Source organism: Herpailurus yagouaroundi, unplaced genomic scaffold (assembly GCF_014898765.1).
Source record: "Herpailurus yagouaroundi ecotype Mexico unplaced genomic scaffold, PumYag 163, whole genome shotgun sequence".
In the NCBI taxonomy this organism is placed as follows: Eukaryota; Metazoa; Chordata; class Mammalia; order Carnivora; family Felidae; genus Herpailurus; species Herpailurus yagouaroundi.
The window spans coordinates 58,881,468-58,906,875 of record NW_024412404.1 but is presented as its reverse complement, the minus strand read 5'-3'; the positions used below and the strand labels follow the sequence as shown (position 1 = coordinate 58,906,875).

The 25,408-nt window shown below is 47.0% G+C and overlaps 1 protein-coding gene across 1 annotated transcript; it reads left to right on the top strand.

The window, feature by feature from the left end:
- Positions 1–2,421: 2,421 nt before the first annotated feature.
- CUNH10orf120 (chromosome unknown C10orf120 homolog) lies at positions 2,422–4,102 on the top strand. The gene is made up of 3 exons (XM_040486673.1): positions 2,422–2,676; positions 2,871–2,946; positions 3,330–4,102. The coding sequence occupies exons 1-3, from the start codon at positions 2,492–2,494 to the stop codon at positions 4,071–4,073; spliced, it is 1,005 nt and encodes a 334-aa protein (XP_040342607.1). The 5' UTR covers positions 2,422–2,491; the 3' UTR covers positions 4,074–4,102.
- Positions 4,103–25,408: the final 21,306 nt, after the last annotated feature.

The following is a 25,408-nucleotide window of genomic DNA, read 5'->3' as shown; positions in this document are numbered from 1 at the left end:
CGTCAAGACCTGTTGCCATGGTGACACCCTCCCAGGCAGAGTGGCAGGGTCCTGATGTCTGGAGAATCTGGATCCTGGCCGTGGTACCCTTTCCTGTCCGACCAGGCTGCTGGCACATGGGCAGACCTAGCGTATCCCCCATCAGCCCACAGCCCAGAGTAACCCCTGCTGATGTCTCTGCGTATTTCCTGCTGGTCCTTTTCCCTCTTGTTTATTTGTGCATTTATAGTAGCCATATCCTATTCTATGTACATTTTGTATTATGCTTTTTTTTTAAATTTTTTTCTTAAAGTTTTTATTTATTTTTGAGACAGAGAGAGACAGACCATGAGCAGGGAAGGGGCAGAGAGAGAGGGAGACACAGAATCGGAAGCAGGCTCCAGGCTCTGAGCCATCAGCACAGAGCCCGATACGAGGCTCAAACTCACAGACTGTGAGATCATGACCTGAGCCGAAGTCGGACGCTCAACCGACTGAGCCACCCAGGCGCACCTATGCTTTTTTTTAAAGATCACATTGCATCAGAAGTACATTATTGGAAATTTTGTCAAAACTTGCTTTTTGGTAGCTATGTAATATTCCAGCATATATCACTCATTGGTTGTTTCGCAAATATTTGTTGAGTGCGTATAAGGTGTCAGGTTGTCGTGTGGCTTGTGCAAAGCCACTGTTCATCCGCAGCTAGTGTGGAGCAAATGGCTGAGTCACTGAATGCACTGCAGGAGGTATTTGCATTACTGCTAAAAGGCGCTCGTTGCTGATTCCTGGGTTTGGAGCAGCTCCAGGTAACTGAACTTGCCTGTGCGAACAGGAGGAGCATCACTGTATCTTAGATGGCGCCCATGGGTATGAGCACCAGCCCACGTTCTAAATCTCCCCACTCCGAATTTCCTGGTGGAGGCAAAGGCAAGTTTTAGGACCGATGCTTGTCAGAGACCAACTCTTCCATGAGCTTCTGTTTTCCATTTTTTCAATGGGTAATGCACTCACGTGGTTCTGAATTCAAGACAGAATAATGTGCACAATGAAAAGGCTCATTTCACTATTTCCTCATCTGCCGGATACCCACCTCAGGTAACCATTTTTATTAATTTTTTGTGTGTATTAATCTAGATTTTCTTCATGCAAATATGAATGCACATGCTTATTTTTTTTTCCTTTCCAACTTAAAAGGCAGTCTACAACTTACATACTTTCGCACGTTGCTTTTTGCATTTAACCATATTTCTTGGAGATATTTCCATATAAATACAGACCTTCCTTCCTTGATCTTTATTACTCCCGCATAGTATTCCAGTGTATGGTTGGCCATAACTCTAACCAATCCTTATTAATGGACATTTGAGTTTGTCATTAGGTTTTTTTTTAATTTTTAAAAATCTTTATTTATTTTTGAGAGAGAGAGAGAGAGAGAGACAGAGCATGAGCAGGGGAGGGACAGGGCACAGAATCCGAAGCAAGCTCCCGGCTCTGAGCTGTCAACACAGAGCCCCGACGCGGAGCTCGAACTCATGGACCGCAAGATCATGATCTGAGCCAAAGTCGGACGCTTAACCGACTGAGCCACGCAGGTACCCCTGAGTTTGTCATTAGGTTTGTTGTCCCAAGCAGGCTGCGTTGACTAACCTTGAGCATATTTTATCATATACACATACTGCTGGGTCAAAGGGTAAATGTATTCGGAACGTTTATGTTGCCAAATTACCTTTAGTAGGGGTTGTGCTAATGTGCATTCTCACCAGGAACGCTTTTGACCCAAGATGATTTCTTACTGAGTAGGCAAGCCGAGCGTCTGCTCTACACGAGGCCCCATGCTAAACAACAGCAACACACGAATAAGATGCCTCTGGGACTTCCTTTTGAGCAGAGGGAGAGACAGACTTAGTGGACAACCAAGTCAATTTGTGATAACGTGCTGGAGCATGGCACCAGGACTGTGAGAACGTGGACAAAGGAGTGATTTATCCCGCAAGGAAATCTTCAGGGGAGGCACAGGTGAGCCAGGCCCTGAAAGCAAGTTGCCAAGGGAGGAGAGAGCTGTCTGAGATATGGGGGAGAGGGGCGGGGGGGGGGGGCATGAACAGTAGCTGAGAAGCTCATTCCAAGAACCACGGATCGAGCGCTTTGATGGAGCTTGAGGAACTAAGATTGCAGAGGTAAGCAAGGACCTGAGAGAGACTGAGTCTTCACCCTGAAGGCACTGAGCAGTCTTTGTGGGCTTGTAAGCAGCAGCGACATGGTTAGAATGTCCCCCCGCCACATGCTCTGCCCACTCTGGTCCCCTGGGTTCCACCCCTCCAGGCACATGGTCGTGTGTGTCCATTTCACCCCAGGGCATCATCTGATACCTAAACTCAGACCTCACAATAGGCCCCAAGTAGGCCAGTTATGATGCAGGAAGAGTTCGTAACTATCTCTTGGGTTCCCGCTAAAATGTCCTAGAAAGAAACTCCAGGCATTAACACCTCCCATCCTCGCGTATTGCCAGAGTATGATCAGGGAATGGGAGAATGGCTTCCAGAAGACTGGGAAACAGAGGCCCCAAGAAAGGAAGTCTGCAGAGGGCAGGTGGAGGATGAGTGGAGCGCCAGTCAGAATGTCTAACACAAGCGATTCCTTCTGGGATAAAGCCCCCCTGTGCTGTCAGCGGGGTCTGAGTTCTACTTCACCGTTGGGGTGAGCAGAGCCTGGGCTTCGGGTCCTGTCCTTCCCACCCCTCCCAGAACGAGCCAAGGGGAGGACCCCACCCCAGTCACCGTGGCCCTCGCCTGTCTAAGACAGGGCCGCCCTTTGTGACGCTTCCCACCCCAAAACTAAAAGTCGTGACACCCTTCCTGGGGTTCTCCTACACCTGACCCTTTGCCTTTCAGGATATGGACCAAATCCTACAAATCAGATCCACGCATCGCCCTCGGAAAATACTCCCCCTTGGAAAAAGAGATCCTAGTAAGTGTCCTGAAGCTGATTCGCAGGGAGGCCCCGCTGGAGCCAGGCAGCCAGGCTGGGAGGGGTGGAGCCAGAGGTTCAAAACCCACCAGCAACGGACATACAAGGTTCCCAGAGGCCTCACTCGAGGCTTCCCACACTTGCACTGCAAATACTATCTTGTTTCAAAGTTCTGATTAGGAATAGCACTGTGAGGGCTGCTGGCTTGTAGGTAAGGAGAGTCAGGATTTGAACTCTGGCCTGTCCGACCCCAAAGCTCCCACCGCAGAGGGGCCCAGACACTCAGTGGCAGATGGGGACAGGGGCCACCAGGCGATTCTTTCTGGGGGCAACCCCTGCTGCTGCCCCGTTGAGATTTTTGATAGTCCCCTTCACGTTGTCAGCGGCTGGGTGGTGTCCACACCACGGCGGCAAGGAGATTTCTGACCCACAAGCAAGAGGAAGAGTGGGAAATGCTCAAGGAGCTCCAGTCGCTGTCTCCGGACCACAAGCGGGCGCTGGAGTTCGGAACACAGCATCCCCGTCCCTGTGCCGCCTGCAGGCCCCTGGAAAAACTGTGGACGGCCAAGGTGATCGTGCCCCCAGAGGAGTTCAGAATGCCCCAGCGCGAGAAGCTCACTGTCATCAGGCACGTAGAACGGATGCAGCTTGCTCGAGCCCTACGGAATAAGCAGCTGTTGCCCTACATTGAGAGGCTCAGGGGCTCTTCATTTCTGTCTGGAGGGGGCCTGGGCCCAACGGCAAAAGACAAGACCAGGGAAGACGAGGACAGCGAGGTCGTGGCTTTCTACAACTCTGCCAAGCAAGAGGAGAGAGGCGAGGCAGAGAACAAAGCCACGAGCAGACGAGAAATAAAAATGAACGTCATCTTCAAGTCAGAAGAACCGAAACAATGTCTCACATGCCATCCAAATGATCAGAAACCGTTCTTCCCCACCAAGAAAGCGAAACGGTCCATCACTGGCCTAACCAACCGAAATCTTTTCCGCTTAGCTGAGTTCCCTGGTGACCTAATGCTGATGAGTCAGGATTTTATTTCCCGGGGAGTCCACCCCGCTGATATGACAAAGGCCAGCCTCCTGGGGGAAGACAGCGTCTGGAAAGGGTACGTGCACAAAGCTCTTTAGTATTAAAGTCTTACTTATTGCCATGGTAACCAAAGACCCTGGTCCTTTTCACTCCTGCAGCTTTGCCCCCGGGGTCCTGGGGTCTCCAGGCTTCTCAGGGTAACACCTAACAGCAAGGCTTCCTGGTTTCAGGCATCTCTTCGCTCTTGGCTCTCAGCTGGCACCGTCATCCCAGAGCCCAGGCCTTTCCAGCATGCAGGCCTCTCCGCTTTACCTTATTTCCAGGGGTCCTATGTCAGTTGCCCACTCCTGTGAAACAAATCACCCTCAAATCCAGTGGCTTAAAACTGCAATCGTTAATTTAGCTTGAAATCCTGTGGGTCAGCAATTTAGGCTGGGCTCAGTTGGGTTCCTCATGTGTCCACAGTCAACCACGGGTCAGTTAGGTGACTCTCCTGAGGGTTGACAGCTATCAGCTGGGTCAGTGGAAGTGACTGGGCCACATGCTTCCTTGCTGCAGCAGGCTGGCCCAGGCCCGTTCACAGGGCCACTGCAGGATCCAAGAGAGTAAGTGGATGTTTGCAAAGCCCCTGAAAGCCAAGACTCAGAACTGGCACACCGTCCCTTTGTCACATTCTGTTGGCCATAGCAAGATACGAGGGTGGGCAAGTAGACTTCATCTCTGGATAGGAAGAGGAGGAGGGTCATACTGCAAAGGGCACGAACACAGGGAAGCAGGTACGGCCGGGACCATGACTGCAATCACTCCACCACTGAGTCCCTGGAGCTGGGACCAACCTATAGCCCAGATGGGGAAAAGAATATTACTCAAGGAGAAGGTTGCCCAGCCAGAAAGTCTAGAGGTCAGTTCCATGCTTCCCACTTCTTAGGGAAGCAGCTCCTACCTATGAAGGTAAAGCCCACCTGCTCCTGGCCGCCCTGCTCTTGAATCTAACCAGGGGACTTCCACCTTCTTTCTCAAGCCAAGTGCAGGCACAGGGCATGCACGGATGCCGTGTGCACAGTCCTCTAGGCATGTCTGCAGGTGGGTCCAGGGTCCCTGAGGTCAGCTCTTGCTGCTCCCATTAAGGCCCTGCCTGTGCCCCCGAGGTGGCAGATCCAGGAGGCAGCACCTGGGGCAGCACGTTTGGCACCTGAGAAACAGGACACACTCATTTCATATCTGCATCTGAAGCACAGAAAGGTCTTTCAGTGAATTACACTCTGTCCTCAGCAATCTGCGCACATTTGGAAAGATGCCGAACCTGCGCCCATGGCCCGCAGCTTCCTGGGACAAGGCCAGATTTCTCTCTGGCTCCCTCTTCTGGGGTTGGGCATGGGGTTCTCACGTCAGCTCCTTCAGAACCCCTGCTGCCCTCTCCGCAGAGGCTGAGCCATGGGCAGGAAGGGGGCTTCTCTCTCTCCCAGTTTCCAGGATAACTCTGTTGGTCACAGGGGCCAACTTAACCTACTTCGCTTGAAGCATTGTGTAGGTAGATGCTGTGGTTCACGATTCAGGGTGTCGAAATCACATGAGCAAGGTGCACACACCAGCTGTGTCTTTTCACGATGTCAGCTTTATTCAGTCATAAAGCAAGGTTGTTAACATTCCAACCTCAATGACGTTCCGCAAGGCATTTAACTTGGCTTCATACACGTCGCACGAGACAAAACAAGTCATACATCAGGCCATAAACAACAAGGGAGGAAGGTAACGTGTCCGTGACCATGCCATTGGTCTGTGGACTTAGTCTGGTCCTGGCCAGCCCTTGGCGTTCTCTGCTTCTTATGTTCAAACAGTGGAAGATCCCAGTGTTCAGACAGCAGTCGGGCAGAAACCTCGGGGGCAGTTGTCCTTCTTATGCGGTCAGACGTGGAGTCGAGGTCTGGGGAGTCTGACGGTTTCCTGCCAAAGTCCTCCCTTTTTAAAGTTAATTATTAGTTAATAATAATAATTCATTATGTTCATTCATTTTGAGAGAGAGCATGCACGAGCAAGTGAGGGGCAGATAGAGAAGGAGAGAGAGAGAGAATCCCAAGCAGGCTCTGCGTTGTCAGCACGGAGCCCGGAGCGGGGCTCGGAGCCACGATCCATAAGATCATGACCTGAGCCGGAATCAAGAGTCAGATGCTTACCTGACTGAGCCACCCAGGTGTCCCTAAAAGCCCTGCCTCTGAAAAGCTTAATCCTTCAGAGACCTCTTCTGGTTCTACTGATTATTAGTTCCGGGTTCTCTCAGGCTCTCTTGGCCTTGCTGATTATCAGTTCTTGTACCTTGAGTACACTCTGGTTTTAGCGATACCTATTCTCCGTTACTGCTCTTTGGCTCTTTACATCACTGCTTAACATGAGTGACTCCGTCTTGCTCTCTACACTATTCCTTGTCTCAGCCTAAACATCACCTCCACAAGACAAAGGTCACCAAGTGCTTCACATATCTGGGCTTCATCGACAAGATGAAACAAGTCGTCCGCCCTAAGCTTCCCCACCCCAACACCTGCTGGTGAGGAGGAAGTAGAAAAAGATAGTTATAACGATCTTTCAGCACAGTGGCCCCCAAAAGCAGAATATCTGATGCACTAAGCCGATTTCCTTGTTCCTTGCCGGGGAAGTCTTTTTGACCTTGAACTAACTTGGACTTTTCTAGAGGGCTCCTGGAAAAACTCCAAAACATTTGTTTTCTCTCCTTATAAAAAGAAAGATATGAAAGTAATTAGGCTTATTTGACATGTTAAATTACATGGAAACATTGTCTGATAAGAAGTGATGTCTGACCCCTTTAGGTTATATTGGGATGGGTACAAATTGTTAATATAAGTTTTCTAGAAACTGTATGACATCCCTTGAAATCTATCCTGGCATAATGTTATCAGTCATTAATTCTAGTTGTTAACTTAAAATGTTGTGTGTCACAGAAATAATGAAATCTCCTTGTCTGTTGCATTGTGATGAACTCTCATCGGATCTTTAACCATGGCCATTTTTGAGGCTTTTGTGTTTTACAGACCATTATTCTTTTACTCTGGTGCTTTTGCAAAAAAGCTCCATTTTCCAGAAGATTCGTGGAAGGAACATGACAAGGGGAGGTTTCTGATAACTTTAAGATCATACCACTGATCTGGGTGAGAAATTCCAGAATTCTAGTGGAAAACCTGGGTTCATAAAACCACTAACAAAAGATCAAAATCAACAAGAATTAATTGCGTGGGGCTGAATAAACTCCTGAGGGTGATTATGACTTTTGCTTTAAAACATCACTAGTTTAGGGGCGCCTGGGTGGCGCAGTCGGTTAATTGTATCAAATTGCTACAAGTCATAAAGAACTACCTTTGTGAACGAAAATGAAACAATTACTTTTTTTCCCTCCAGAATTTGGGAATTCTTACTGAGTATTCTTATTTTCATGGCAATATAGTTATTTGCAGAAGTTCAATAAGAACCCGATTTATCTCCTTATAACAGGACACAATTTGAAACATTGGTATGTTACCAAGGCTTTGACTGGAATGCCATTTTTGACATGAATCAGATGTGACCAGACAACTTTAAAAACTAAGGTTGACTTTACGGAGCCAAAAAAGCCCCTTAAAAAAAAAAAAAAAAAAAAAACTGGGCTGGTACCTTGCTTACAGTGTCCCTGGAAGCCTGGCCATCTGACTAAGGAAGGTCACTTCCTGGGAGGCCCAGGAAACCCAGGATATCTTGGGGACCTCAAGAAGAGTGGAACTGATCCAAATCTATAGGTAGCATATGCCAAATCTGATCATGAGTCCTTGGCTTAGCTTCTTAGGCTTGAGAGGCATTAAAAAAATCTAATTTCATGAAAAGTTCTAGCAAAGCAGATTAAAAAGAACTTACACGGTCCCCACTATTCTTGCTGTATTTACATAAGTAATCAGCCCATATTCAATGAGACGAGACTTATATTGCACACCTTGTTTTGATTATCTCTGAGAGACATGGGGGTGACTCTAGAGGGATAATTGTATCTTACGAGAAAACTATAGCACACCCATATGGGTGGTAGATTTAGCCTTGTTCATTGGCTTTGAGGTTTTGTTATCTACCTGTAAACTGGACTCAACCCTGAATCCTTTTAGCCTCTTCTGATATCTGGCTACAACTCCCCAAATTAATGTTTCCAATTATTCTCCCATCCTCCTGACGTGGAATCATTCAGCACGAAAACAGCTCTTTTCCTGAAGACACTCCAGTTACAGCAGGACAACTTGGTATAAACTTCAGAGAAATGCCACCGTGGCTCATGTTTAGACAATTTTTACATCTGTTGCTGTGTGGGCCACTCAGGAAGTTCACCCAGAACACCTGATGATGTTTTTCCTTGCCCTTCCTCTCTGAAACTGGTCATAAAACTCCCATGTGAAAGGGACCTCCCCTGTGCCAGAAGGTAAGAAACTTGGGGCCAAGATTAAGATCATCCTTATCTTCCTAGTTACTTCTTCACCATTTACTACTCCCCCCCCCCCCCCAAACCCCTTTGTCTTGTCAGATCTTCACAAATCTACTGTTTGCCTAAAAAGTGTAAAAACTTCCTGCTCTGGTAACTTCTGGTAACTTCGGGTCTCTGTTCTCTTGGGAAGGTTCCCATGTACATGTAACAACTTAGCAAAATTTGACTCCTTTTCTCCTATTAGCCTGTCTTTGTCAGTTTAATTTTTGGACCACACAGGTATCTTAAGAAGGTTGGAGAAGTTCCCTGCTTACCACATGCATGACGGTCACCTTCCCTTAGTGTTTTGTCCATTTCCAAAGGCAGTCAGGGCATAAACCTGATAAATACCAAGAACACCAAGAGGGAAGTATACTAAATATAACGCTCGGAAAACACCCATCCTCAAGGTTTACATAAAAAAAGAGTCTTACTGACTTATGTAACCTTAAACTTTATTGGCTAGACTTTGAAAAATTGCATCATGGAAACTGTGACCCTCACTAGAACAATGGCCCATATATTGCTACTTCCGGCTACAATTTCACATCCACCCTGCAAAAAAAAAACAAAAACAAAAACAAAAAAACAAAACAAACAAACAAAAAAAGAACCTCACTCTCCGCTTGAACAATTATCACTCGTCTTTGGTACACACTCAGAAGTCTTCATATGAAACAGATCCAGAACATTCGGAAAACTTCATTTTCAGGGACATTATCTAAATTCCTATATAGATTAAATAATCACCCGCTTGCACGTCTCTTTTTCTGTTGTATTCTGTGGTAATTGCCACCTGAGTGAGTAAGCACAGACGATGTAAAGTCCACAAAAGTACCCCCAAGCATCACTGGATGTTCACTCCCTGCCAGTTAGACTCATCACTCCCCATTTGGCAAACGCTCTTTCTTGCAAGGCGGATAGCTTTTAGCATCTAAGGCCGGCCCTTGTCTTGAAATGCGTTCAATCACAGCTTCTGACGACTCAACTCATTCTCCCATGTCAGGGGTGTCCCGGTCATTTGGAAAAAGAGTGTAGAGGACATTCTTTTCTGCTTAGAGGGGAATGTTTTCCATTGAAACCTGAAACACACAGAACCTTGTTCATGATTTATAAAGCATTTCGGGTTTCAAAACCATGGTGGCATTGAAGGGCTTATACTCTGGGGGGAGAAAATGTTGACCGATTTTATTTTCATCCTAATGAGTACCGGGTTCATAACCATCCAAAGGTAAACATTATGACCTTAGAACCTGATTCCTCCAGTAGCTGAAGGAAAAAAAGGCGGGACAAACATGTTGTCCACATTGCCCCCTGCGTCCTGGCTGGCTGTGCCCATAGTGTGCGGGAGGGAGGGTATCCCTTTTTTCTTTTCTGGGCTGTATGGCTGTTCCAAGAATTAAATTGACATAGGACAGATTAACGAGGGGGGAAAATTTGATTATGTATGTACTTATAGAGCCCCCCAAAGGTATGAAACTTGAAAGACAGCCAGATGATTGAGACTGACATACTATCTTGAGAGAAAAAAAAAAGGGATGGGAGTTTGGGGCTTCTAGAGGAGGCAGGGGGGGGGGGTCACGGTTTAAGGGGAAGTGACAGGAAGAAAAATATAAGAAACAAAGGTTGACTTGTGATGCAAGTAAGTCTCTCAGGTGAAACATGAAGGTGATCTCTGGATGTAGCTCCCTTCCTGGTACAGGTACACTTTCTAACAGAAATTTCCTTTATGAATATGGTACCCTTACAGATGGGTAACCCCCGTTTCACAGCTTCTCCTGCATTTGCGCTTTCTCAAAAGTAATCAGTTCCAAATAATCCTTATACCAAAGAGGCATATTTTGTGATGGTGATATTTTGTTCCCCTTAATAGGTCTTCTGATTTTGAGTTGTCTTTGCACCCTTGAATAAATCCCATTTTTGATGACTATTTTTTTTTTATACTGCTAGATTCAATTTCCTAAAAATCTATCCCATTCTATTTTGTTTTCTCTCACGGTGGCATCTATGCTCAAAATCAGATTGCACAGTTTCCTGCTTGTACTCTTCTAGCCCGTCGCTCACATGAAATTATAATTGTATTATTGCAAGGTGATAAAATAAATTGAAGAGCCTTTCACCTTCTGTAAGATACTTTATTCTTTGCTAGTGTTTATTTTTGAGAACGTGGGAGGGGTAGAGACAGAGGGAAACAGAGGATCTGAAGTGGGCTCTGTGCTGATAGCAGAAAGCCTGATGCGGGGCCCAAAGTCACAAACTGCAAGATCATGACCTGAGCCAGAGTCAGACGGTAAACTGAGCCACCCAGGCGCCCCTAACAAACTTTAAATAAGATAAAGATTATTGACAAAGATTAGTTGGCCATACTTTTGTGCGTCCAATTCTGGAGTCTCTATTCCATTCCATTGGTCTATGTGTCTGTTTTTGTGCCAAACCCATGCTGTCTTGATGATTACAGCTTTGTAGTAGAGGCTTTGACAAAGCAGGAAAGAATATCCAATGGAACAAAGACAGTCTCTTTAACAAATGGTGCTGGGAGAACCGGACAGCAACATGCAGAAGAATAAAACGAGACCACTTTCTTACACCATTCACAAAAACAAACTCAAAATGGATAAAAGACCTGAATGTGAGACAGGAAACCATCAAAACCCTAGAGGAGAAAGCAGGAAAAGACCTCTCTGACCTCAGCTGCAGCAATTTGTTACTTGACACATCTCCAAAGGCAAGAGAATTAAAAGCAAAAATGAACTATTGGGACCTCATGAAGATAAAAAGCTTCTGCACTGCAAAGCAAAACTAAAAGGCAACCAATGGAATGTGAGAAGATATTTGCAAATGACATATCGGATAAAGGGTTAGTATCCAAAATCTATAAAGAACTCACCAAACTCCACACCCAAGAAACAAATAATCCAGTGAAGAAATGGTTAGAAGACATGAATAGACACTTCTCTAAAGAAGACATCCAGATGGCCAACAGACACATGAAAAGATACTCAATGTCACTCCTCATCAGGGAAATACAAATCAAAACCACACTGAGATAAGACCTTATGCCAGTCAGAGTGGCTAAAATGAACAAATCAGGAGACTATAGATGCTGGAGAGGATGTGAAGAAATGAGAACACTTTTGTACTGTTGGTGGGAAGGCAGACTGGTGCAGCCACTCTGGAAAACAGTGTGGAGGTTCCTCAGAAAATTAAAAATAGATCTACCCTATGACCCAGCAATAGCACTGCTAGGAATTGACCCAAGGGATACAGGAGTGCTGATGCATAGGGGCGCTTGTACCCCAATGTTTAGAGCAGCACTCTCAAAAATAGCCAAATTATGGAAAGAGCCTAAATGTCCATCAACTGATGAATGGATAAAGAAGATGTGTTTTATATATACAATGGAATACTACGTGGCAATGAGAAAGAATGAAATATGGCCTTTTATAGCAACGTGGATGGAACTGGAGAGCGTTATGCTAAGTGAAATAAGTCATGCAGAGAAAGATACCATATGTTTTCACTCTTATGTGGATCCTGAGAAACTTAATAGAAGACCAAGGGGGAGGGAAAGAAAAAAAAAAGTTAGAGAGGAAGAGAGCCAAACTATAAGAGACTCTTAAAAATTTTGAATAAACTGAGGGTTGATGGGGGGTGGGAGGGAGGGGAGGGTGGGTGATGGACGTTGAGGAGGGCACCTGTTGGGATGAGCCCTGGGTGTTGTATGGAAACCAATTTGACAATAAATTTCATATAAAAAAATAAGAATACATAAAAAATTTCAAAAAAAAGATAAAGATTATCGAAGACTTTTTAGTTTTATTTTGTAGTATCTGGACATAACCAATTTCAGCACAGTTTGAGAGGGATGGGATATGATATTTCATCGCTTTCCTAGATTGTTGTGGTGCCCACACCCATCTACAGCCCAGCTGGGTGCGGTGCGATGTCACCGTGTGCCAGGGGGTGTCACTCCTCCAGGCTCCCTCACCTTCAGGACTGGCTCAGAGCCCACTGCCTGCCCCTCAGCTGCACCCGCAGCAGAATGACACCCACACTCCGCCCCAGTGACCAGAACAGCAAGGCAAGCTCCCCTGTCCTGAGTTGTCTCCTCCCCCATCTGCACACACAGCCCGCCTGCCAGCCCCTCCCAGACGGCAGCCTCTCCTGGCTCACACTCCTGCCATGCCTCCTGGGAACACGAGAGGGCGACACAGCTGTGCCCTGGGCCTTCTGCTTCTAGGGAACTTGTTACTTTGTTCCCTTTGGGTGCCTGTGATGGTCCCTCACAGGAGGCTGTTCCACGGTGTTTTGCTCTGATAAAGAGCCCAGTAAAGAGCGGCCTCTGCCTCCTCTCCCCACCTTTATGAAAACGGAGTCCTTCTGTGATCTCAGCAACAGCGGGGTTGATATTTCCCATTCCACCCTGATTCTCATGGCGGAGTGGGGAGGCTGCCCAGCGGCTCCCTGGATACTGCTCCCCAGACCTGTTCCTGGTTCAAGGACCCCTGGAACGAGCAGCACAGATTCTGCCCCAGGTGGGGACGCGTTTCCAGACAGGTGTGATCAGGGGAGCTTCCACGTGAGCCCCACGGGGACGGCCTCAGCTCAGAGCCGCTGCAGGGGCCATGGATGGACGTGATTTTCCCGTTGATTACTCTGATGGCTGGGACGCAGGGTACCAAGTCACAGGTAGCCTTGCTACGTGCCAACTGGGAGGAAGAGGTCAGCTCAGGCCACCTCCAGGTTCAGAAGACAGAGAGGTACGACATATCGCCTTACTTGAGCCCAGTCCCCCAGTCCTTTTACCTCACTTTGCCAAGCAGAAATCGGAAGGCTCTCAGCCCCAGCTTGGGGTCTCTGGCCTGAGGCCTCCTCCAGGTGACAGCGCCACGTCTCCAGGATTCTACATTTTTGTGTGGCCGGAAGACAGTACCGTCCACGCTCTGAAATGAGGACCAGAGTGCCTGACAGATCACAAACACACATTTGTGCCCCAGAGGCCAAAGACCCAACAGTGAATGAAGGCGTCCTGTGGGGCCTCCGCATCCCTGCACAACCGTGGTGCTCAGCCCTGGGCTGCTGCTCAGAAGGAACAGGAGACAATTGGGACAATTGGGACAATTGAGACAATTGGGACAATTCCCAAAACAAGCTAAGAAAAAGTTTAACAAGAAATGTGAATTAAGAAGGGAGAAATAAGTCAAAATATGTAAGTAACCATAATAAAAGCCAGTGGGTTATATTAATCTGTTAAGAAAAAGATTATCGTATAAGCTGTTAGGAGCATGAACTGATACAGAGACTTGGAAACTGGTGTGGCAGGGTCTGTACAAATGAAATAAGTATTCCCACAAAAATGACTCCAGCCCATGGACCCAATGACCTGCTTTCTTCTGGTCACACAAAGATATGGGTTAGAACATTTATAGCGGCACTATTTTCCAGGCTGCTGGACCTACACAAGTCCCAGTGCAGAGAAACAGGGGGAAAACCTGGGGCTACATCCACACAGCGAAATGCTAGGCGCCAATGAGAGTAAATGGTGTATGGCGACCCAAAAGGCAACCAGTGAGCCTCAGAAACGTAACAGGGGGTGAAAGAAGCCAGACATAGAGGAGTACGCACTGACGCATCCATGGAGGTCAAGTACAAACCAGGGAAGCCTACTCTTTTCCCTTTGGGGGAGGGGCAGGGTAAAGGGACTGCAAGCGGTCACATAGGAATTCTCGAATGCTGAAAACAACTTGCACGCTGAAGACAGTTACACATTTATATGTACTTATGCATGTAAGTTGTACTGCCGTAAATGGTCAAATGCATGATTTACTGTGTAAACAAAGACGTGCAAACGTGGAAATAACTGCTGAAAATAGCAACCCATCCCTCCCCAAAATGTGCTGAATTTGAAATAATTCTGTGCATAATATATTTATTATACAATGATATATTGCTCTTATTTAATTGAATATTTAATCTGTAATTTATAATTAAATAATTTAAATACAGTGAATTTATTTACAGTAACAATTTAAACAAATACTTTTAATTAGTTAATACTTAAAATTAAATAACTTTAATTTAAAATTATTTATTTTTATAAAAATAATTCCAATAAATTTGTGTATTTATATAAAATTTATAGTTTAAGCAATTGAATACAGTAAATTAAATCAGGATGGGGTTCACCCAGGTTCCTGGCCGTTTCCACTGTCCCCTCCTCCTCTAGCTTAAGGCTGAAGGGAGGCATTTTGTTGAAGGAGAGTGTCTGGGAGAGTGTCACCCATGGGGCTTCTATGAAGGCAACAAGCAGATTGCTCCCAATCTAAAGTGAGCGGGAGAGCAGGGAGAGACCCAGGAGAAAGGGGCCTATGGGCCACGGTTACCTGCACTGAGTAGCAAGGCCCACGGGAAGGCGCTGAACAGCTCCGTCTGAGCGGTCCCAACGCCAACCTCAGGAGTGAGGGTGGCTTTGAAGGCCTGTGGTTATATAGACACGGTTCCTGAAATCTGATCTCCTGCCCTCCTCTGCTGCATTGGCCGGAAGTGTCTCAGGAACCCAGAGTGTGTCAGGATTTGCTGTGTTCTATGGGGCTAAGTAAGTGTGGGGATCTGCTCATCATCCCTTGTCCCCCTCAGCCAGGTTCAGGTCCTTTCTGGCCTAGGCTGAGAAGTGATGGGCAGATCTCCTCCCCTGCCCTCCCCCTATCGTCCTGGATGAGACTCACAAGGTGGCCGCAGCCCAGCACGACCTCCTGATGGGAAAGCCATCCTGCTTAGGGTTAACGTGGAACATCTTTCCCTCTGTTGAGTTACGTGAGCCTCAGAACATCTGGCAGGCCCTGTGTTCTGGACAGGTAAGGAACCGAGACCAAGAGATTTGCCCAAAGTCAGAGCGTGAGAAATGTAGAACCAGAGGAGGACTGACCTCTGAAGTATCCATTCTCACTAAGAGCCCTGTATTTGTCCCTTGGGGCAAAACCACCTAAATAGTCACCTGGCAGGTCCAGGTGTCAGTCAGAGCAGCTGTGGGGCGGATCAGCCTCTGGGAACATGTGGCCACATGGATGACAGTGTATACTTCTCTTCATTTGGCATATATCCATAATACAGAAACACGGCTAGTCCCAGGCAGTGTCACAGCTACAGGAACACAGCATAGCCCTTATTGAAGACGGTCTAACAGACTCTCAATGTGACACAAGAGGTACTAGGTGGCCCAGCATCGCCACCAGGTTTATATCTCCGGAAATGAAAACACGTCCACACAGAAACTTGATGATGAATGTTCATGGCGGCAATATTCCTAAGAGGCAAAAAGTGGAAACAACAGTAATGTCCATCCGCCAAAGAGTGGAGAACAAACTGTGTCTATCCAGGCAACGAGAATCATGTTCAGCATAAAACGTCCTCACCCCTGCAAGTCCCATGTTCCCCGAAAGCAAAGTGCTTGCCCCTCAGAGGTTCTTGGAAGCACAAGACCATGCTGTCCTCTGTTCCAGCCCCCAAGCTGAGCAGACCTGCCCCAGGTCTTCACTTTTGGAGATCCAAGTAGTTTGGGTAAGGTTTTACAAAACACCTTTCCAGACCGTCCTGACAAAATGTCCCCCTCAGCCCCCAGGGGCCCTGAGGTGTATATGCGTATCTACAGTTACGTGCTTCACCCAAAACTCCAAAATCCAGGCAGAACTGTTGGAAAATACAACCCGGTAAATATCAAGAGTAATCATGGGGATATATGTGAATATGAGAGTTGATAAAACACTCATCCTGAAGGTTTGCATAAAATAACTCTGAAAGACTTAGGTAATATCCAGCTCTATCGACTGGGCTTTCAAAAGTCAAATCAAGAAAATTGTGCTGCCGATCAAATCCATGACTGCGTATCACTCTCTTCAGCTACAATTTCATGATCAAGTGGCAACCGACCACCTCAGTACTATTTGAGTAATAGGTACTGATGTATCCATACACATTATGGAATATTGTGTTACTGGTTTGAAAGTTTGGTAATAGATTTACCCTGCCAACACTTGGGGTTTCTTTTCTCAATCTTACGTCAAATTTGATGTTTATCCAGGATGATAGAAATAGCTCTATAGCCTTCATTTTAACTGCTGTAAGTATTTCATTCCACAAAACACCTAAAATCAATTCATTTGTACACTTTCCTGTTAGTGAACTTTTATATTGTCATTGATCATTTGTGAGTGGTAGAAGGGAACACGCTAGTTTCTTCACCTCTATATGAACATCCACTTGTCCCTCTGCCACTGGTCTAGCTGTCTCTCCTTGTGCCGATAACATGATAGGCTAATGGCCACAGTTGTAGAAGTGTCCTTAATGAGCAGCAGGTGCATTTTCTCTTCGTTATGTGTGATTTCTCTTCCTTCTCAAAATTGTTGTGGCTATTCTTTTTTTAAAATTTTCATGTTTATTATTTTTGAGAGACAGAGAGAGAGAGAGAGAGAGAGAGAGAATGAGCAGGGGAGGAGCAGAGTGAGAGGGAGACACAGAATCTGAAGCAGGCTCCAGGCTCTGAGCTGTCAGCACAGAGCCCAACGTGGGTCTCAAATCCACGAACCATGAGATCATGACCTGAGCCGAAGTCAGACGCTCAACCAACTGAGCCACTCAGGTGCCCCGTGGCTATTCTTGGCCCATTGTGCTTCCATACATGCTTTGGCTTATCTTGTCAAACTCCAGGAAATTTGATATTTTTGGAAGCACATGAAATCAGTAGGTTTCTGAAAGAAGTTGCCAATTTTATAATATCAAAGATTTTGAACCATTAACATCTATGTCTCTCCATTTCACATTTTCTCTTAGGTCTTTCAATACTTCCTTCCATAGAAACCAGATACATATAGTATTACAATAAAAAGTGTTATCTTTTTCACACATGGACCCAACAACCTTAATCTTAATATTCCTCTAATTTTTTAATATTATGACACAGCCATTCTGTACATTTCTCATGCTCATCAAGTTCGATGGGTCTCAATCACTTTTCTCTGTCCCCCAGAGCCCCCCTCTGGCAACCACCACTTTGTTTTCTGTAGTTGAAAGTCTGATTTTTCCTGTTTGTGTACGATTTAATGTAGATGAATTAGATTTTCCATGTTTACTATACTGGCTGAAAATAATAAGTTCTTCTTTGTCAATATTTAAAGTCCCCTCGTCTTTTTCCTGTGGGGAAGTGAGCCACAGTAACTAGAGCCCCCATCACAATGTTGACTAAACGTCATGACCAACACGTACCACTCTTAATTTTAATGGAATTGCTTCCAAAGTCTCACCCCAAAATTTGATATTTGCCAGAGGTTTTTTCTAGTTGTATTTTGTGACGTTTAGCTCTTTCCCTTTAATGACTAGTCTCTAAAAGATTTTTTGTCATCATAACTATTGAATTTCATTCAATTTTCTTTACAGCTGATTGAAATGTTAATAGGAATTTAGTGTTAATTCTGTTACCATGAGAAATGACATGAATAGATGTTCTGACTTGAAATATCTTTGCATCCTTAAGATAAATCTTTGTTTTTAAGAAGACTTTCGACCCTACTAATTTTAATTTCTGAAACTTCTCTCCTATTTGATTTTATTTTACCTTATGTTTGCATCCACGTTCATAAATTACATTTCCTCCCCTGTACTGCCCTTGCCCTTTGCTTCTATCAGAATACAAGTATATCAGATTGTTCTCAACTTGTAAAATGAGTTGGATAGCCTTTTGGTTTCCTCTAAGATAGTTTGGATACGATGAACAGGATTCAACACAGTGATGTTTCCTTGTAACACTGTCTGGAACTATGGTCTTTTGGAGCAAAAAACTTTTGCTGATGAATTCCATTGTGGTAAGGCAATCAAGAAGTATGTACTGAATCAAGGAATTGATGCACGGATGAAAAAATTATTATTATTAAGGGAATCTGTGGCATTATTCGTGCTTCCTTAAGACTCATTTCTGAAAGCAGTTTTAGGTTCACAGCAAAACTGAGAGGAAAAGACAGAGATGTCCCATATCCCCCCTGCCTCCCACCTACGCATCAGCACACCCCCTTTATTGTCAGGACCGACCAGAGAGCTCCATCTGTTACAAATGGTGAATCTATGTTGAAACACTGTGATCGGTTGAAGTCCACGTTCACAGTAGCACTCACTCTGGGTGTGTACATTCTGTGGGTTTGGGCAAAAGTACCATGACATTTATCCATCCCTGGAAAATCATACAGAGTGTTTTCCTTGCCCAGAAAGTCCTCCATGCTTTGTGTATTCATCCCTCACCCCCGCCCCTGGCAGCCCCTGATCTTTTACTGTCTCCATCATTTTGCCCTTTCTAGAAAATCACACAGTGAAATTGCACAGTCTGTATCCTTTTCAGATTGGCTTCTTTCACTTGGCAATTTGCATTTAGCTTTTTTCCCCATGTCTTTTCATGGCTTGATAGCTCATTTCTTTTGAGTGCTGAGTAACATTCCACTGTCTGGAAGGAAATTCCATTATCTAAAGTCCCTTTACCCATTCACCTGCCCTGGACATCTTGGTTCCTTGTGAGTTTTGGCAATTATGAATATAGCTACTGTACCATCCATGTGAACACACGTATGAGCAAAAGTTTTCAACTTCTTTGGGTGTCTATTGATTATATTACCATGGCTTTCCCTGAAACATCCATAATTCAGAAATCAGGTCCACACATTTTTAGGAGCTACAATGGACATTTTGGAACTGATGCTTACACAACCTTCATCCAAAAACCAAGCCTGTTACTTGGCTTACTGGGTGGGTAAGAAAGGTTACTTCTTGGTAGGATATTGGGGGACCATGAAAAGAGAAGAATTCGCCCAAATCTATGGGTATGGCAGGTGAAGTCTAATGGCCAATCCTTGGCTTGGCTTGGTTTTCCCTTTCATGCTCTGAGTTTTTGCTTTGCAATTATGTGGTTAGGTAGGCAACTGATGGTAGTGATTGTGTCTTCTTTATTATTGCTGTTTGCATTATTTTAGTATCTATATAACTGATCTGTATATTAAATATCATATTATTTTGTAACATTATTTCAAATTCATCACATTTTGGAAGGGATGGGTTGCTATTTTCAGCAGTTATTTCCAACCTTCTATGTTTTTGTTTTAGGTTGATGTCACGGAAAGTAGAACGTAGCTAGATTTTTACAAGTTCCTGCTCATGCGTTTGACCATTTACTACAGTACAACTTACGGGCATGAGTCCATATAAATGTGTAACTATCTGAAGTGTACAGCCTATTTTCAGCATTTAAGAATTCCTATGTGACCGCTTGCAGTCCCTTTACCCTGCCCCTCCCCCAAAGGGAAAAGAGTAGGCTTCCCTGGTTTGTACTTGACCTCCATGGATGCGTCAGTGCGTACTCCTCTATGTCTGGCTTCTTTCACCCCCTGTTACGTTTCTGAGGCTCACTGGTTGCCTTTTGGGTCGCCATACACCATTTACTCTCATTGGCGCCTAGCATTTCGCTGTGTGGATGTAGCCCCAGGTTTTCCCCCTGTTTCTCTGCACTGGGACTTGTGTAGGTCCAGCAGCCTGGAAAATAGTGCCGCTATAAATATGCTAACCCATATCTTTGAACAGAAGAAAGCAGGTCATTGGGTCCATGGGCTGGAGTCATTTTTGTGGGAATACTTATTTCATTTGTACAGACTCTGCCACACCAGTTTCCAAGTCTCTGTATCAGTTCATGCTCCTAACAGCTTATACGATAATCTTTTTCTTAACAGATTAATATAACCCACTGGCTTTTATTATGGTTACTTACATATTTTGACTTATTTCTCCCTTCTTAATTCACATTTCTTGTTAAACTTTTTCTTAGCTTGTTTTGGGAATTGTCCCAATTGTCTCAATTGTCCCAATTGTCCCAATTGTCTCCTGTTCCTTCTGAGCAGCAGCCCAGGGCTGAGCACCACGGTTGTGCGGGGATGCGGAGGCCCCACAGGACGCCTTCATTCACTGTTGGGCTGTTGGGGCTCTGGGGCACAAATGTGTGTTTGTGATCTGTCAGGCACTCTGGTCCTCATTTCAGAGCGTGGACGGTACTGTCTTCCGGCCACACAAAATGTAGAATCCTGGAGACGTGGCGCTGTCACCTGGAGGTGGCCTCAGGCTAGAGACCCCAAGCTGGGGCTGAGAGGCTTCAGACTTCCCCTTGGCAAAGCAGGGCAGGAGAGGGTCTGGGGTGCTGGCTCGGGCAGGGAGACAAGACGTGTGGTGCCTGCCTTCTGAGCCGTAGCCCCCACCTCCTGCCTCCCTGTCCCTGACCTGCCCCAACCACTACTTGGACTCCTTCCCCCTCTCAGGGACCCAGAGCAGGCCTGGGCCCACCACCATCACCCCACCTGGGCTTCATGTGGGCCCTGCTTTCACCGGCGCCTTCTCAAGCTGCCAGGAGTCTCTTCACCCAGATAACTTCAGATGCCAAACCTACTGAAGTGCATTTTCTTTTTCTAAGATGTGATGCTAAAGAAGGAATCTCAACTCATGGAGACCTCTGGATGGCTTTCAAGCTCCCCGAGGCCCATTCCTGGTGAATGTGGGCACGGTAGGTTGGGAAATATTTCATGATTGGCAATGGGTGTGGTCCTGAATCGTGGCAGGATTTTTGTGGTGTCTCATCTGCCACTGTGGCCAATATCTCCCATCAGTGTCACATCACTGAGCACGCAGTTGGGAAAGGATGTGCTGTCACCCCCCCTCCCCCCCGTACAAACAATATCCACCAGATACAATCATAGATACACCCTGAGGGAGAGATTATAATAGAATGGAGCTAAGTAACAGTGAAATGATGAGTTTGAGCATTTATCACCTTGGCTGTGAATGCAACTGAATGAATTCGTGTATTCAGTTCTTACAACTTAGTTTTTCCTAAGGGCTGTGATGAATCGCAGACTTGTGCGATTTCTGAAAATGCATCACACCACAGCTGCCGGCTGCCCTGAGCTGACCACCTCCTCCCAGTTGGCACGTAGCAAGGCTACCTGTGACTTGGTACCCTGCGTCCCAGCCATCAGAGTAATCAACGGGAAAATCACGTCCATCCATGGCCCCTGCAGCGGCTCTGAGCTGAGGCTGTCCCCGTGGGGCTCACGTGGAAGCTCACACCTGTCTGGAAACGCGTCCCCACCTGGGGCAGAATCTGTGCTGCTCGTTCCAGGGGTCCTTGAACCAGGAACAGGTCTGGGGAGCAGTATCCAGGGAGCCGCTGGGCAGCCTCCCCACTCCGCCATGAGAATCAGGGTGGAATGGGAAATATCAACCCCGCTGTTGCTGAGATCACAGAAGGACTCCGTTTTCATAAAGGTGGGGAGAGGAGGCAGAGGCCGCTCTTTACTGGGCTCTTTATCAGAGCAAAACACCGTGGAACAGCCTCCTGTGAGGGACCATCACAGGCACCCAAAGGGAACAAAGTAACAAGTTCCCTAGAAGCAGAAGGCCCAGGGCGCAGCTGTGTCGCCCTCTCGTGTTCCCAGGAGGCATGGCAGGAGTGTGAGCCAGGAGAGGCTGCCGTCTGGGAGGGGCTGGCAGGCGGGCTGTGTGTGCAGATGGGGGAGGAGACAACTCAGGACAGGGGAGCTTGCCTTGCTGTTCTGGTCACTGGGGCGGAGTGTGGGTGTCATTCTGCTGCGGGTGCAGCTGAGGGGCAGGCAGTGGGCTCTGAGCCAGTCCTGAAGGTGAGGGAGCCTGGAGGAGTGACACCCCCTGGCACACGGTGACATCGCACCGCACCCAGCTGGACTGCGGTTGTCCATAACCTCTGAAAAACCCTCAGGCTGCACCTGTTTCCTTAAAGATCCTGGGTCCACCCCACAGCCCTTTGCATCTTTGCAGCAGAAGATGCAAACCCTTTTGAGGCCTGTCCCCCTGGGGCTGAGGACACAAGAAGGAGGAGCACCTGAGACTACTAGTCCGGGGACGGGGCTCTGCAGCCAATCTGGAAAGCCCTGGCCCTGTCTTGCCTGGATTCTGTGCTGTCACCTCTCTGAGCCGTGGTGTCCCTCCCTGCCAGGATAGCTGACCCGCACAGCTGTCGGGGGGATTGCGTTTCACTCCACGTCCAAAGTCAGCGCCGGTGAGAGATGCGGAACTAACATCTCCACATAGGTTTTTTATTAAGCGGATAGGCTGAGGCAACATGAGGTACTTCTGGAAAACGCCGTTTCAGATGTTCTCTTTAGAGCAAACTGAGTAGCGGGGCGCCTGGGTGGCTCGGTCGGTTAAGCGTCCGACTTCGGCTCAGGTCACAATCTCACGGTCCGTGGGTTCGAGCCCCGTGTCGGGCTCTGTGCCGACAGCTCAGAGCCTGGAGCCTGTTTCAGATTCTGTGTCTCCCTCTCTCTGTGACCCTCCCCCGTTCATGCTCTCTCTCTGTCTCAAAAATAAATAAACGTTAAAAAAAATTTTTTTTTAAATAAAAAAAGAACAAATTGAGTAGGTATCTAGTCAAAAGGCATCTGGGAGTAGTTAGGGCAAGGCTTTAGGCCCAGCCTCCAGATTCCCCCCATGTGGACACCAAGGACCTTTCTACCTCCTCAGTAGCAAGGCCCCAGCTGGCCCCTTCAGAGGCACTTAAGGACTTCTACACAGTTCTTCTGGATGTTCCTGGTTAGGAACTCCCTGTATATTTGAAACCACCAACGTCAGGCCCACCCCGCAGAATTCTGATCTAACGGGTCTGGGTGCACGTTGGCAGTAGAAGCTTGAGCTCCCGGGAATAATCCTCATGTTCAGCCTGGAGTGAGCACCCTGCCCGAAACCAGTCTGGGTTGCTGGAAAACACAGCAGCTCATGTCATTTCCACTCTGCCCCAGCGGTGGCGCAGACACGGGGTGCCTGACTGCCCGACAGACTGGCTGGAGGGCTCTGGCCTCTCCTACAGCCTCTGTCCAGAGCCTGGGGACTGGCTCGATGTCCCCGTCACCAACAGCCATACCTTCTGCCTCTCTGTCCCTCGACCTATCTCTTGTTCCCACACTCCTCTGTCCACATTAGCTGTTCACTGGTATCTGTTAAGCTGTCACCTACCCACCTATATAGCTGCCATAAAATTTGGCTCTGCTCACGTCCTATATGCTCCTCGCTGGAGATGCAGGGCTTCTCCTGTGCAGCTCTACGAGGCTAGAGCCCCAGCTCCAGAGGAGAGACTTGCTCCCCACTAGCCACATCCACACGACTTCGCTGAAATATACAGAGCCCAACCTTGTGCTGAGGAAAGGGCCATTTCCTCTTCCCTTGATGGCTAAGAGCCCATGGCCAGGAGTAAGTCTGGACATGGTGGTTATCCAGGAAGGATGGCTCGTTCCTGAGTGGGAGGGGATATTCCCAGTGAGAGAGAAGAATCCAAGAGGAGTCTGGTGTAGCATGTTTCCGCTTTACAAAGGACCATTTCTAACCCCTCTCTGTATCTCCAGGGCCAAGCACAGAGCCTGGCTTGGGGCTGGTGTCCCACGGAATGAACGAATGAATGATCTGTGCTGCTTCCTAGGCTCTGATCCTTTCAGCAGTTCTTAGATGTCCCGCTTGTTGCTTTGCTCCTCTGATGTGATGCTCTGATGCCCCCTGGCAGAGCTCACGGAGTGGGGAGGTGGGGGGGGGGGGGCGGGAGGGTCACCTGCATCCCATGGGAACTGAAGATTTCTCCCTGCGGCTGCTTCCCACCTCTCTGTCAGCCAGAATCCACTGGTAGCTGTGGCCACAACTCTTGGAATTCTCCTACCCTCGTCCTGAATGTTTGCCTACAGCCGCTGCCCTTGTGGTTCTCACCATGCTCAAGTCACATGCTTGGAGTTAGGCTCCCCCTAGCAGTCCCCTCTCAGGGCCAGGGTCCTCGGCCTGGCTCAGAAAGACAAACATTGGCCTTGCCAAGGCAATATGCGAAGGCTCCCATTCTTCCTAAGCGTGATCGAGGTGCCCAGGGTATGGTTGCTCTCCCAGTTTCGTCAAATTTACTGCCTCCTTGGAAAGCATCCCATCCTTTTGTTTCTTCTGACATCCTAGGGCCACCTGTCAATCAATTTTGTCCTTGGAGATCACAATGCAAACAGGTCCCAGAAATCTAGGGGCCCTGAGGAGTTTGCTCTCTTCCCTAATCTCTGTCCCCTCCCGCACCTTCTGCCCCACTCACTGCACTGGATGTCTGGTCAAAAGCTAGAAGATGCAGATCCCTGGAGAACTGAAGCAACATGTTTTACTTTTAAGTCTCAGGCACTAAGTGTGATGCTGCATTAGCATTCTGATCTTTCTCAAGCCTTTACCCTGAATTTCTGCCTTTGGGCAGAACCAAAGCATGTCAAGGACAAAGGAAGACACCTTATCTATTCCTTAGAATTGTGGAAGCCACAAGGCAGAGCCTGTGGCCTTTGTCATTCCTTTTGACAGCCCACCCTGTTTCCTGAATTCCAAAGGATCCAGGGCTTAGGTGAGCCACTAGAAATACTGAACAAACCAACACTTGCTTTGAAAAAAGATCTTTATTCAGCTTTTCTATCATAAGCAAATGCTAAGAAGTATACCACATCCAAAGAACCTAGCTTATGATAAGTAAAAAAGAGAGAGAGAGAGAGATTCCATCTAGAAAGAGCTCTCCTGCTTTTTTTGTTCTCTGTTGGCTCAGAGCTGCCTGCAGGATTTGAAGATATTGGCATCTGCTTGCCTCACATTTTGTCCCAGCATCAAGCCTGTGTTTCCAGGAAAACCGGCCACTACCTGTCTGCGCTTGCCCTTCACCTTGTGCCCGTGACAAGGTAAACAGAGTTGGGGTGATGCTGGGTGCCAAACTCTGGGGTCCCTTTTCTTCCTTTCTCACATGGGTTCCAGAGCTGGTGGGGCCAATATTTGAGCACCACATAAGTCCTCCTGGTTTCACATCCTAGGGCTCCAAGGCCAACCACTGGCCATGAGGGTGCCATG